A 16,429-nucleotide genomic window follows, 5' to 3' on the forward strand; every position below is an offset into this window, starting at 1 on the left:
ATATATATATATATATATATATATATATATATATATATATATATATATATATATATATATATATATATATATATATATATATATATACATATATATATGTATATGTATATATATATATATATATATATATATATATATATATATATATATATATATATATATATATATATATATATGTATATATATATATATATATATATATATATATATATATATATATATATATAAGTTGTTAGAAATAACATTCATATATAATGAACATAATCCTGTTTAGTCTTCAAGATGAACTATGACTGACATAGCTCTGCTGTAGCTAACACTCTTACCAAAGGAATCCATCCTCGGGTCAAATCTGCAGGCGTAGTGGGAGTAAGGAAGATGGGAGTAGCATGACTGAGGGCGTCGTGGGTAAGAACTCTCACAATGACGGTGACGTTGGCCGATACATCCACTTGCTTCCAGACATGATCAGTGACACTAAATTGAAGGAAATATCTGGTAGGGAAAGGAAAGTATTAGACATTAGTCATCTGAATTAAAATGAAGAGATTATTGAGTTTAGCCTCTTTTCAGAGTAAAGAATGAATGTGGAATGCATTAGAAATAATATAAAATATGGAGTGGGTAACTACAAAACAATATGGAAAAAAAGTGCAAGTGGTGATACAAGCAAGGAAATTGGTACAATAACTCTTCTTGGCCTTCTTTCTCATAACCAACCTTTGGTCAAAATGGAATTTTGCCATTTTTCAAGATGGCTGGCAGGTTTTCAAAATGGTTTCCTGTGGATATATGAATACTGATATTTAATTGCTTAATCACATTTGAATTCCTTAATCATGCTCAGTTTCTATTAAAATATTGAAAGCAAGACCATTATTATTGAGATACATAATTTTGTTGCCTAGAAACCTCTGAGATGGCTGTCATTGTATCCAATATGGCTGCGAACAAGCCAGATATTTGTACTTAAGTTCATTTAGGATGTAAAAGGTCAGTAAATATATGGATCTGGGGTAACATCAATTTGATCAGTTTATTTTTGTAAGTTAGAAATGAATTAAGCCCTTCATAACTGATTCATCCCCCTCCCCCCCAAAAAAGGACAATTAGCTTAGTGTAACAGGCCACACTGGTTGACACTTCACCTGTGAGGCTAGCTAATGGAAGACATGTCATTAGTTTTTCAAATGCTGTTTAGCCATCCCCAGTTTAAAGTTAAACAGTCACAGCTGAATTTACAGAATGTGCCAGTGTGAGAGAGCCAAGCCAAAGGAGACGGGGCTGTGATCTTCAGTGTGGTATACAGATCACACAGGAATTAAATGATATTGGATGAATGATCAGGCTAGGGGTAGGATTATAACTTATCTGAGCCTAGTTGTATCCCATATCTGAAAGAGCACATATGTTGCATAGGTGATAAAAAGATAAACCCTTGGTCTATAGAACAAAAACAATGGTAACACAGTCTTGGAAATTTAAGTCTTTCCTAAAGGGATATAGTAAAACTAACTGGAGACTTTATTGCTTGTGCCAAGAGGACACACATGAGGACAAGTGGATCCATCAGGTGCAGGTTATGTTACCCTTGCTACAAATATTTCTGAATTTTACATGACCCAAAAAGACTTGATGCAGGTGATGAAATCCAGCAGACCTTTGAAAATAACAAAGCTAAATATCAGGAATCACGTATGGTCAAGCTCAAAGCCACAAAACTGGATAGGAAAAGAAAGTCATTGTTCAAGACAAAAGATGATGCCCCATGTGCAAAATTCACACAGTACCCAAAAGGCAGGTGAAAAAGATACAGAGGAATCTAAGACTGAAAAAGAACAAATCTGCTTTATTTGTGACAAACCATCACCAATCAAAGATTTATGATTAGCCATGACACTGCCTCTACTTGAAAAGCTGCAACCACATGCCATCAACATGTTTGATGAGAAACTTTTGGCCAAGCTAGAGGTATGACATAAGAGGAACGTGTCTATGCTTTTGCTGAGCTTGAGATGTACATATGAGAGAAGCAGTTGACTACAGATGGCTGCAGTTGTTTCATGGCGGTAGAACTTTATGATCTGTGCAAACAAAGACTGAAACAACTAAATGTTGATGCTTCATTTGTGCACTGAACAAGGTTGAAAGAACAGATACTTGCCTGTATCACAGAACTGGAGTCCCTCAAAAAGGGAAGAGAGATTTGGCTTGCATACAAGGGGAAAGTCGGGGAAGCCATAGTTATGGCATATGGCAAAAATGATGCCATTGTTGTGGCTAAAGCAGCCAAGATATCGAGGAAACAGATCCTTGAACATGAGACAGAATTGCATGGAACCTGAATAGCAGACACTAGAAAAGATTCTGTGCTTTCAAGTTTTCTGGAATTTAAGTGTGCTGCAAAATGGTTGGGATATAAAATCCCGCCTAAAATATGGATCATCTTCTACTGATATAGCTTTAGCACAACTTTTGTATTTCAACTGTTGGAAGACTCCAGCATCTCCAACAATTACCAGACATTCATAATCAAGAGAACCTCTATTTCCAATATACCTTGGTCTCATGGTCTTTCCAGTAACCAGAAAGTCAATTAACTGATACACTTCATTAACATGGAATCAGCATCAGCTATGATGGGGATCTGGAACTGACAAAAGGGCTGGGAGAAGCAGTTGTAACCAGGGCTGTGAAGGAAGAAGTAGTTTGCCCCAATACACTAAGAAAAGGGCTCTTTAGAACTTGCACTGTTGACAATTGCAAGCAGTCATTGCAAACCATAAAGGAAGACCATAGTCTATCCTCATGCTTCTTCCTCTCATGATAGAACAGAAAATATGACTTTATTGATATTCTTTCAATGTTAAAATCAAAATTCCCCATCCTTGGCACAAAATGGGTAGATGCATCAGGGCAGTTAGTCAAGTTGATGCCTCTACTAGAACAGCAGGTATCAGACATCCATGACAAAGAATCTGCTGCTGATGTTATCATAATGGATGGTGCAGCAGTTGTAAATGCTATTAGACCAACAAAGGGGTCTGCATTTAAGTCTTATGCAAAATATGAATTCCTATTAAATTTACAGAAGCACATTCAGGGTAGACAGTATGAAACAAGAAAAATAAAAAAGAGGCACTAGAGTTTGCCACAGAGTGATCAGCACAGCTAAAACTCCTGGTAGTTGGGTCTGCTTCCTCATTAATGGCCAGAATAAAACTGAACTATTTGCATATCTGGTAGACATATTGTTTCATCTTAAGCAGATGATACAATATGCATTATTGTCACCAAAGAGAATGCTGCCCTTTGTAGCAAAACTGAGCAGGTCACTGCTGACCTACATGGCTGCACTCATGAAGAAGCAGGTATAGTATCTTTTTGCATGCTGCATATGCTGCAAAGCATGAAGACCTCAAGTGCAATCATATGCAGTTCAGATGCTGACGTTGTTGCCATAGCAGCATCTACTATGGAATAAATTGGTTTGGACATACTATAGATTAAATTTGGAAGATGGAAAGATAGGTGGGTACCTATTCATTGACTTGTAGCACCCATGGCACCAAAAGCTCAGCCCTTCCTTTTTTTCATGCATTTAGTGGGTGTGACACACTGTGTGTTTTCCATGAAAAGGGGAATAGTTCTGCAAGGCAAACATGGACTGTTTCAGCATGTCACACCCACCTTCACCAAACCAAGTTCAACACCAACAGCTGTAGAAGATGTAGACTTGCAAATTATTGAAGAGTTTGTGGTGCTATGACAGAAGCAGTTCATATAAAGACGTAAATGAGGCTAAAATTGATCTCTTTGCAAGAAATCAAGGAGCTTATGATTATATTTCCCCTACAAGGGCTGCTTTTAGAGTGCAATACAAGAAAACTGAATATGTGTTGATATAAGTTGGAATGGCATGGCAGGTGCAAGCATTACAACTCTGAACTTTGCTGCACAGCTCTTTGCAACTGCACTTGCTAAAAGTGGTGGCCATATTGGAAAGGCGGGTTCAAATGATCTTTTAACGCTTACAGGCCGGGGTAAAATATACTGTACATTAACAACACACCAAGACTGGGGAAAATTTAAGGTCAGCAATTAAAAAAAAAAACAAGGGAAAGAAGATATGCAATATTCACAAGGTATAAACAAATATAATTAAAAATTTTCTGTACCTTCTATGGGAAGTTGAAAGAACATTTCCAACCATGACAAAGATAAAAATATGATAATTTTAGTGAGTTGTGCATGTTCTTTCTAATATTACAGCTCACAAAATTTCATAATAGATAAAAATTAAAATCAGCCACAATCCCTGATTGAATTTATGGATAAATATTTACAGATGTACTGGGATTGGGAGATGTAGTATCTTTCTAATATTTTGTTGTACTTTACAAAATTGCAGCTACAGCTAACATGCTATCATAAAAGATAAGAACAGAAGCCATCAACATTTCCGGGCATATATATAAAGGATGTACTGGGTTGGAGAGGTGTAGTATATTGTCCCATGAAATCTCAAGTCAGACTATTCTCCCTGTATCCCGAGCTGAGGTGTGAGTGTTGCCATAAGTTTTGTCACATAGTCATTTATGGCCCATTCAGGTGATATGAATGCTTTCCGGTAAAATTCATTCAAATGACTGTCATGATTCAGCTCGCTTCTCCTCTTACGCCATTTTTACTCATCAGAGGATGTGTACCGCTCCAAAAGGGTTAATGACAGTAGGAATACCAAAATTGACATTAAGTCATTAAATGAACAGTATGCAGTTTTTACAGGGTCATGGAATAGAAATATTTAAAATGTAGAGCAAATTTGTCACCATTTTGGAAAAGTGCCAGGCATCTTTCAAATAGCCTTATATTAAGGTGGACGGAAGTTGGTTTGGATTTATGGGTATAATAAGACTTTCCACACCAAATCTGTTGCTTGTATCACCATTTGCATTTTTCCCCCACCATCCTGCTCTACTAAAAAGGAATTTGCTGGCATTCCTTCTGAACATGGAGTGAGAATGGTTGCAAGTTCATAAGCATGGAGAGACTGGAGGATGATAGTTCGATGGTAGTAGCAGAGAGAGACTAGGAGAGTAGTGATAGGATGTTGCAGAAGAGATGCTCAGAGCAGCCTCAATATCAAGGAAGCAAATTAGTGTATGAATGATACAAAAGGCATAACGTTTATAGGTAACTGTACTATTAATAAAGATTTTATGTAGGCACATGAAGGTTTACTTAAGGACTGGTAGTTAAAGGAAAACGTAGAAGCCACTGTTTCCCTATATTTCAATCGAGGCACCTCTATCTGTGAAAAAAACGATAATATATATATATATATATATATATATATATATATATATATATATATATATATATATATATATATATATATATATATATATATATATATATATATATATATATATATATATATATATATATATATATATATATATAATGTTCAAAATAATTTGCACAGCTATCTTAACATTCATATGTTAAAGGCCAAGGACCTTTATATGCTGCTCTGAAAGTTTATATGATATTTCTAGATCACTTTTCCTTACCTTTACAAGTTCTTTCATTTATCCATTTTTTAAGAAACCTCCTGTTACTTAAGTGAAATCCATGATCAAGAAAATTATTGCTTGATGGTTTTATTAGGTGTGAAGCATCAATACGTATTGTGATTAAGGCAGCTGGATGTCCAAATGCACAGCGATCCAGACTAATGCCAAAAGTATTCCACAAGCTAACATTTGTAGCCACTACAGGAAATCCTGCTGTCTTAATTTCTGTAATCATATTTAAAGCCACCACTTTGTCATATCTCTATCAAAGTCATGAAACATAATTTGCTTCCATGATTTCACCAGGTCTCTTACATAAACACTCAACTGTACTTTTCGGAGCATAAGGCGTATTGGAACTTTAATTAATATATTCCATTTCTTTGCAAACCGCACACATCAAAAGACGAGATGAAAAAATGCACTGGCCTCAAAATCCCCGGCTTTATATTCAATGTGGAAGAAGAGGGAAAAAGAAATCTTTAGTTTCTCTTAAATACCTTGAGCTTTTGGGCTTGCTTTTTTTTTTATTACATATTTTTATTTAATTTGAGTTCTGTATCTGTCTGTCTGTTTGTCTGTCTGTCCTGAAATCTCGTAACTCAATTTTCGACTTGTTCCCGTCGTCCGATGAACGTGAAATTTTGCATGGACTCAGTCCCGGTGACAGTACAACCTGACATGATCAGTAGGTTAGCAGTGACCTCTAGTGACCCTACAGTGACCTCTATCTGTATCTCAGGATTTTTATGAAACTCTTCGAATTTTTTACAAGTTCTTAGACTCAGTAGAATCTATTTTCTATATAACCCTCCCCCTTCCCTCTTCCGTCCCCCTCCCTCTTCACCCCTCCCCAGCACACGATCAAATGTTAACTTAGCTGTGTCCTTCCCTTCCCTTTTCCTCTCCCCCTCCCCGTCCCCTTCCTCTTCCATCTACTTCCCCCATTCCCTTCCCCCTTCCAAAGCACACAATCAAGTGTTAATTTAGCTGTGTCTTTCCCTCCCTTCCTCTTCCATCCCCTTCCCTCCCCTCCTTCCTCTTTTTGGTGCTACGATCAAGTACTAATTTAGCTGTGTTCTCCCCTCCCCTTCCCTCTCCTATCGCCTCCCCTCCCCTCCCCTTTCCCCTTCCGAGGCACAAGATCAAGTGTTAATTTAGCAATATCCTCCCCCTCCCTTTCCCTCTTCCCTCCCCTACCCTTCCCTTTTCCATCCACTTCCTCCACCCATCCCATTCCCCTCCCCTTCAAGTGTTAATTTAGCTGTGTCCTCCCCCTCCCTTTTCCCCTTCCTTCCCCTTCCCTCTCCCCTCCCCCTCCCCTTCCCTCGTTCATCTCCCTTCCCCTCCCTTCCCTTCCCCCTTCTGGATAATGCGATCAAATGTTAATTAGGCTGTGTCCTCCTCCTCCTCCTCCCGCTTCCAGGAGCACACGATCAAGTGTTAATTTAGCCGTGTCCTTCCCCCTCACCTTCCCCCTTCCATTCCCCTCCACTTCCACCTTCCCTCCCCTTCCCCCTCGCCAGCTCCTTCCCCTCCCCTCCTCCTTCTCCCTCCCCTTCCTTCTCTTCCTACTTCGCTCTGACCTTCCTCTCCCTTCCCTCTCCCCTCCCCCTTCCAGAGAGCACAATCAAGTGTAAATTTAGCTGTCCCCCTCCCTTCCCTCTTCCATCACTTTCCCTCTTCCATCCCCTCCCTGGTCCCTCCCCTTCCACTCCCTTCCCATCCCTCCCCTCCCCTTCCCATCTCCTCCCTCCCTTTCCTCCTTCCACTCCCCCTACCCTTCCTCCACCCCCTCCCCTCCTCTTTCCCTCCATCTCCTTCCTGTTTCTCCCCTCCCCTTCCCCTCCTCTTTATCCACCCCTCCCCCCTCCCCTCACCTTACACCTTCCCTCCTCCACCCTCCCCCCCCTCCCCTCCGCCTCCCCTTACTCCTTCCCTCATCTTCCCCTCTTCCATCCCCTTTCCCCTTCCCTTCCTTCCCCTTCCCCCACACCCTCCCCTCCCATTTCCCTTTCCCCTCACCTCCCTACTCCCCCTTCCCTTTCCATAAGTGGACCTTTCCATAATTAGTGGTGGAGGATTCTCAGACATCATTATTCAACCTAAAGTTTACCTATGCAGTAGAAGACAAGTATAAGGTCCTAGTGGATTAATTTAGTACTCTTTAGACCATGTATATATATATATATATATATATATATATATATATATATATATATATATATATATATATATATATATATATATACATATATATATATATATATATATATATATATATATATATATATATATATATATATATATATATATATATATATATATATATATATATATATATATATATATATATATATATATATATATATATATATATATATATATATATATATATATATATATATATATATATATATATATATATATATATATATATATATATATATATATATATATATATATATATATATATATATATATATATATATATATATATGGGTGTGTCTGTGTGTGTGCAAAGCGTGAGTTTTGTCTGTACCTGTGTGCATGTAGGTAAATAAATTTTTGTGTGGAGCTCTGTGGTTCTGTGGATCAGTATAGCATAACTAGCGCTTTTTCTAACCTGAAAAAAGAAAAAAAAAAAAAAATGCCCAGCCCAAGGCTAGACAGACAGCTTTTGTGCATTACTAACCTCCCTTCCCTGACTTGGGTCGAGGCATATATGGTTCCATCGTCTTTATTCAATGTGAACAAAGGAAATGGTTTCCCGGCCCACCGAAATGTTTTGTCTCCAACGTCCCAGTCATCAGGGTCGTCCACGTAAACTCGTCCCAGCGGAGCCTCGGACCCAGTGTTCTGCAAAGATATAGTGGACACCTGAAGTTAGAATAGTTTACTGTTTGTATAAAAGCTTAAAAAAATCGAGTTCTCGACGACCAGAATATTCATTTTCAATGGTTAATGTGGACTGAAGCTTAACTTATTAATTCTGTCAAATATAACTGGCCTTTATCGACACCGCTTCATATACACAGTACAGCGTGTAAGAATAAAATAACGTTTTTTGAAATATTCATATAGAATTTAAAACTATAACTAACGTTTTATGAAACTAGATTCCTCAGGAGAAACCAGAGTTTTCCAGTGTTAAAAGTTCTATAATCTTATTGTAGCTAAACACACACACACTCACAGGAAGACTTCAACCTATATATATATATATATATATATATATATATATATATATATATATATATATATATATATATATATATATATATATATATATATATATATATATATATATATATATATATATATATATATATATAAAAGTGTTAAAGTCCTTATGAGCCTCTTAAGGCCGACAGCCAGCTGGGGGAGAAGTACCGTTGTCTAAGACAAGTGGCCAGTGTCGCTAGGCCCACTGTTTAACACCCCAGCCCGAGGGCTGGTACCTATTTTTTTACTAACCTTCTAGAGTTTTCAGACTGCTGGGTTGGCGGGCTACTGGGTTTATGCAATGGTGCCATCCCCAAGCCACCGGTAAGCGTAAATCTGAACAAAGAGCTCGTATTTTTCATTGATACACCATAATTTTCAGCCTCTTTTAATATTTTTGAAAGTTACTGATGTTTGTACAGAGTAAATGGTTGCATGTCAACTTCAATAAACGGTCAATGTTTGGTAATGGAAGTTTAAGGAAGCATTTGGGATGGAAGGCTTACCTCCAAAAGCCTGAAATAACTCTGTAGAGAGAGAGAGAGAGAGAGAGAGAGAGAGAGAGAGAGAGAGAGAGAGAGAGAGAGATAGTATTATCCATTTAATGAAAAAAGTAAGGTTCCTTGGAGAATAACACACGGCTCCACTTGAATCAGCTTCTGGAGAGTGGCAATTTGTAGACTGGATGCGATAGAATAGAGCCGTAAGAGGAAGAATGATACTGAAGTAGAAGTTAATCAGGTTTCCAATGACAGATTGCTGTTTTCTGAAATGTCCTCTTGCTTTTATGTTGCTGCCATTAAGAAAACTTATTTCTTCTTTAAAATTCTAACGTGAGTTTCATTTCCTTAATTTCTACATGTTCGGTATACGAGTCAATACTCTTTGATTTTATGTGCAGGTTTATAAATGGCACGTAGCTATCAGAGGAAGGTTTGTCTGGTATATGAAAATTTAAGTGAACTTCGATTATAATTAGAGGAGTAATTAAAGATTTATTCATTCGTTTCATGGGCGAACAATGGGAGAAATCGCGTATTCTCTTGTTACTGCATAAACGATTGTATTCTGTGTAAATAATTGATAAATCCTTTTTTTTGCTATGCTGATATTTATGAAAAGATTAAATTAGACCCGTAAAATATATATATAATCATTGCAAAATGCATCTAACATTTTACATTACCATTTTCTTTAGACCATTACTAAAAATTCACAATTTTGTCTAACTAAAGAATATGCTATCTAACGATATATAAAAAAGTTAACATGTTCATAATGAAACAACGCTACCAATTTTGGCTTAAATGTAGCCACAGGCGTCCATTCTATTTCATGAATTGGCTTTAAACGCACTACTATTTTAGCGAAACCCTTTTTGTGTATATCAATAAACTGCGATAGTTATATTGACCTTATTTATTTAATGAAGATTTTAGACCCTAAAACTTTGTCATGCGGAGATAAGTATCGTATTTTCTTCGTAAGTATTTGTTTTATTCAATATTATTTTTTCCTAATATTGGGCACATTATCCTCCTCTTAAACAATAAAGAAGTGCTCGTTCATTATACTCTAGATATCCAAGTAATGAACGGTATGAAATCTCACCAAACAATCTTTCAAGATATCCTGATAAGATTCTTTTACATCTTATGTCTACCAGTATTCGGAATATTGCTGAGACTCGGGAGTATTTTGCTGTGTTCCTGTAAATTTGTGACGTAAAAATTTTTTTTTTTTAAATTTTGGGGGTTCCTTTTATCAAGTAATAGTAAACTAGAAACATGTTTTAGGAGGAAAAGCTTACTACTTTGAAAAATAGTTAATAATGAAAAAGTTAATAGGTTAGATGCAAACTGCGCGACAAGTGGTTAATTATAACAAGATTGTTAGACACAAAAAATGATTAAATGAAAGCCATTAATACTCCATGCTGGTCCCAACCCCGGGTAAATGGTGAGGGTTGGTGGCTAGAACATGAAACCCCCATTGCCGAAACTACTTATAGTAGGCTAACGAGGAACAGTTAGGATCATATGGCCACGAAGTACCCGTTAACATGACGTGAGGGGTCTTTGCTTGACCCCCGATAAATGGACAAGGGCTACCACGTAAAGGACGAACCCAGTTCAAGAGGAAAGTCCAAGTGTTGAGAATTTTAACGTTGGCAGCATGACCAGCCTAAGTAAAGATGTGGCAGGAGTTATGGAGAGAAGAAAAGTGGACGCATTATGCGTACAAAAGACAAGATAGAGAGAAAACAAAGCAAATGAGGTTGGCAGTGGTTATAAGATTCATTTTATAGTGGCGCCGATGAAAGAGGAAGGAGTGGACACATTAAGCAAATCAGAGGAAAATATGGAAGAGTTCTGTCAATGGAGGAAAGTATAATAGCAAGATGGAAAGAATATTTTGAAAAGTTATCAACTGAAGAAAATCCAAGAAGAATAGCAGAGAATGGCATCCCACAAGTAAGAGCAGTTACGGACATCAGTAGACAAGAAGTAAAGAGGGCACTAGATAAAATGAAGAGAGGAAAAACAGTAGGAGCTGATGGTATACCAGGTGAAGAGTGGACATGTTTGGGAGAGGAAGGAATTAATATATTGTGGAACCTAATGTTTAAGATCTGCCATCAAGAACGAATACCGGATAGGTAGAGACAGATTAATGGTCCCAATACATAAAGGGAAAGGCGACATACAAGAATGTTGTTATTACCAAGGGATAAAACTGATATCTCACACAGTGAAGATCTGCGAAATCATTATTGAAAAAAGAGTATGGAGTGAAACCACAATAAGTGAGGAACAGCCCGGGTTCATTCCAGGGAGGGGTACAGTGGGAGCTACATTATGTAGACATATGGAGAAAAACAAAAAGAACTTCATTAACTTAGGAAAAGCATATGACCGTATACCAAGGCAAGAAGTATGAAGGTGTTTGAGGGTGAGAGGTGTTTCTGAAAAATATGTAAAGGTGGTAAAAGACATGAATGCAGAAGCACCCACACAAGTAAGAAGCTCTGTTAGAACTACTGAAAAGTTCAAAGTGAGGATTGGTCTCCATCAAGGATCAACTCTCAGCCCCTGCATCTTCGACCTTGTGATGGATGTTATAAGGTCAGATGTCCGAGAGGAAGTTCCACGGAGTGCTCTATTTGCTGATGACATAGTGTTGATAGACAGGACTAGAGAAGTTGTTGAGCTGAAGATAGAAAAGTTGAAACAGGCACTTGAAGATCGAGGTCTGAAGGTAAGTTGGATAAAGACCGAGTATCTGTGGATGGGAGGAGAGGGGGAGACCGGGAAGAGTGAAACTGGGTCAGGACGACATAAAGAGAATCAAAAATGTTAAATATGTAGGATCAAATGTGATTGACAATGGAGATATGGACTCTGAAATCAACCACACAACAGAAGGTGCTTGGATAAACTGGGGTCTGTATAAGTAATTCCACTTATACAGACCCCATGATCTTCTTTACATATTTGCTAAACAATGTCTGTATTTGCTTTTCCGTTTCTAATGGAGCTTTCGTATCGAAATTTTTGTGTTTCAAAAACTATAGCTTCAGAGAAGGTGATATTTTAGTCATTACTGATTAAAGAGAAATTATTAACTGCCCTAAGTACGTTTGCTATCATCTTTTGACACCTCTGACTTGTACAAAAATGAAGATACATGTATCATCTTATGTTAAGAATGAATTTGATGTCCACGAATCAACCACTACTCCGTGAAGATGATCGTGTTTTATCTTTTCATGGGATAAGGACCTCTTACAACAGACATAAAGAAGGGTTGGTGAAGGGGCACTCGAAGTCCAAATGGGGCAAAGCGATTCCTTGAACGTTAGAGATTCCGTTTCTAGTACATAATTCAAGTTCGTTTACTTGATCAAATTTTTCATTTGGCAGTTGTTCAGGTAGTTGTTGCTTGCTTGTTTGCACATTGGATTACACTTTTATTTTTAAACAGTTGTCACTACCTTTAGATCCTTTGATAGCTTGTGGAATTTTACCGATCATTGTTCAAATTGGCAATTGAATTTGTAACTACTAAAGACATTTTGATGGTTCAATTCATTCTGATTATATATATTACGAGTTAGGCATACTTACAACTGTTTCCACAGTCAGTCAAATCAATGAATGTGTAGAATTTTGTTACATTTGCAATTTGTCGTTGTATTCTATCTTCTTATCCATCTCTGCCCGGGAAGACATCTTTTGCAGTACGGAGAAACTTTGATTATTGATAAAATTATTAAATGATGCACGAGCTATAGAGGACACTGATAGAATCCAGTGGGACTTGAAGTTTTGTCAAAAAAAAAAAAAAAAAAAAATCTTTGAGGATGAAAATTCTGTGAAAGCTATGCACTATTGCCAAGGTCCCATAAGCAAGCGATAATCCTTTGTGTGAAAGTTTTTGAAGTTGTGGCTGAAAGTAATCCTGTTTTTGGGTAAACATTTTACTGATGTTCTTCCGTTGTACACGAGTTTCCCTTTTGCATTTCACAAAAGTGTTGTAACGTTTTATGAATTATTTCACCTCTTTTCAAATATTTGTCATTCACATTTAAAACTGGTTTTGTTACTGATTTACCCCGTATTGATTCTCATAAATTTTCTTGAGAGAGAAGATAACTTCTTGATAATGTATTAGTGAAGACATTCTTTTTGGGTTATCTATATTATGTCAGTATGTTATTCATGCATTTCAGTGTGTATGACGTCAGGCATATACAATACATATACAATATATATATATATATATATATATATATATATATATATATATATATATATATATATATATATATATATATATATATATATATATATATATATATATATATAATACTCACACACATAAATATATATATATATATATATATATATATATATATATATATATATATATATATATATATATATATATATATATATATATATATATATATATATATATATATATATATATATATATATATATATATGTGTGTGTGTGTGTGTGTGTGTGTGTGTGTTAACCTAAAACCGCTTTAAGTAAGAAGGGGTGACCTCAAAGGAGACTAAGAGAGTATTCCTACCTTTATAATTTCACTGCTTAACAATAGCTGGCTCCGAAGAAATTGCAATCTAACAGACGCTGCCCTTTTTCTACTTAGATCTGCCGAGCCAGTAATGAGCTCCGAGCAGAAAACTTCAACATTTCATATACTGAACAGAAGCACGTCACACCCACTGCACGCATTGTTCTACTCACCTCTATACCTCACACGCATTTTCCTCATTAAATCCCTTTCTTTTCCTTATACCTTCCACGTATATTCTAGGTCTTTCTACATTCCTACCTAACATTTCATTTATTTACGCTTTTTTCAAACCAATTGTGCTACATTCTTTTCATATGACAACCATTTCAAAACACGATAAGCCTTTGTCTTTCTTATGCTACCATTCTTACCATTTCTATGTTCATCCTATTGCTCACCATTCCAGTACGTCCACGAAGAAGCGTTAGTTCATCAGTCCCTTCATAAATTCCCCTCTGTACACACACACACACACACACACACACACACACATATATATATATATATATATATATATATATATATATATATATATATATATATATAGAGAGAGAGAGAGAGAGAGAGAGAGAGAGAGAGAGAGAGAGAGAGAGAGAGAGAGAGAGAGAACTCTCAAGAATGTTCTAGATAATTTAACAGCAAAACATCTCTAAATATTACAAGGAAGCAACTCATTTTCAACCTGTATCTTCCACAGGCAAGCTTGCATTACATCATCTGCCTGTCTCTAAAATCAAGGGGAAAAGCAAACACACATTTTCAAAGTAAACATCACTTGCCTGTGCCTTCCACAGGTAAACAGTCTTGGAAGCGGGCTTCATGGGGTTATCATTGAGATCTCCCACGATGATGGTGACTATCTGCGTGTTGTTCAGATGTCCGGAATCCGAGAGAAAGATCTGCACTTGGAGTTCCCGATTCGCTTCTCTGTCTAATGATCCTCTCGTCCAGAGTTCGGCTCCTCCTCGGCCGTCGTCTAAGTCTGGTTCGTGATGAGAGTGACGTCAAGAAAGTCATTAAATGAAGCCATAGGCAATGCAGAGTGTTTTTGCTTACAATCTGTGATATAAACTCAAAAGTAAGAAGATACGGAAGGTGTACCTTTGGTCTTCAGAAAATATTAATGAAGGAGGGAAAGGAAAGTCATTAGGCTATGATAGTGACCTCAAAGAGAAGCAAAGCATCTTGTTGTTCAGTAACACGATTTATGAGGTTTGAGATATAAAAGAAAATTGTTAGGTAACAGTTGTTGTTATCAAGATCAGGTTTTTTTTTTTTTGGAAGCGATCGTATCGTAGAAAAAAGAAAAATAAAGTAAGAATTTTGGAAGGAATCCTTGTAGTAGGGTAAACAAATATAGGCTTACAAGATTTTTCTTATACTGTATTTTGTAACAAACAGGAAAAGAATATTGTTACTTTGTAGTTACTGGCATATCAGCTAATAAGTAGAAATAATATGAAGGGATACAAAAAGATTTTTCAGTTATAATTATAAGTGATTGTCCTTCCAAGGGATAACCATTCTTTGTTTCATTTCATCAACACATATGTAATCTGACCAATTTATGTTTCTGCTTGTTTTGACATCCTAGATTCCGCCTGTCTTTGATTATCTGCTACTTAAAGGGCTTAGTGTGAAATATTTCCCATTGACCGTACCGCCTCTGGAACTGTAGCACTACCTTGTCGAATTTGGTTTCATGGTACTTTCAATAATAAATCATGCACTTACTTCTTCCTTCTTTGTAAGATGACCGGTGCATCATTCGATCATTTAAATTTGAAATTTTGTTAATACAGAAGGAGTATTCAGACTTATAATTAACTTGAAAGATCAAAGAAAAGAATATTCCTTACATTTCCTGCAATTTATTTGTTTGCTATACTGTCTGCAGTGGCTGAAAATCTGTTGCTGAAGAGTTGTTAGCCCTAAAATGCAAATTAATTACAGCCTAAATCTCAGTGAATTAAATAAAAAGTTTCCCATTTATTTCGATTGAGCACAAGTTTATGGCAAGGTCATACAGTAATAATCTTTTGTTGAAATTTTACGTCATTTTCAATAATGAGTATAAATATATATATATATATATATATATATATATATATATATATATATATATATATATATATATATATATATATATATATATATATATATATATATATATATATATGTGTGTGTGTGTGTGTGTGTGTGTGTGTGGGGTGTGTGTGTGTGTGTGTGTGTGTGTATGTATATATATACATATATATTTTATATATATGCAAGTGTGAATTAGGGTAAATCTTTCACATGTATTATTTGTCATACAAAGCGAACCTATTATTCCTGACCAATCTATTGAAATTATATTCTTTATGACAGTAATTTATTATGAATTAATATTTTCTTTAACGTTCAACAATTTCTAAATTAATGGCGTGACTTTTGTTAGTGATGCATTATAGAGTTTCAACAATTTGTCACTATGGCTGCACCGACTTTCTTTTATTGGTTTTTCGTACTATGCTAC

At 36.1% G+C, this 16,429-nt stretch overlaps 1 protein-coding gene across 1 annotated transcript in view; it reads right to left on the minus strand.

The window, feature by feature from the left end:
* LOC136839489 (neural-cadherin-like) overlaps positions 1-16,429 on the minus strand; it is a 198,536-nt gene that overhangs the window by 73,452 nt on the left and 108,655 nt on the right. The window contains exon 11 of the mRNA XM_067105624.1: positions 14,691-14,893. Coding sequence (XP_066961725.1) covers positions 14,691-14,893 — 203 coding nt within the window. The remainder of the gene's footprint in view (positions 1-14,690; positions 14,894-16,429) is intronic.

This window comes from Macrobrachium rosenbergii, chromosome 1, assembly GCF_040412425.1.
Source record: "Macrobrachium rosenbergii isolate ZJJX-2024 chromosome 1, ASM4041242v1, whole genome shotgun sequence".
NCBI classification, from domain to species: domain Eukaryota; kingdom Metazoa; phylum Arthropoda; class Malacostraca; order Decapoda; family Palaemonidae; genus Macrobrachium; species Macrobrachium rosenbergii.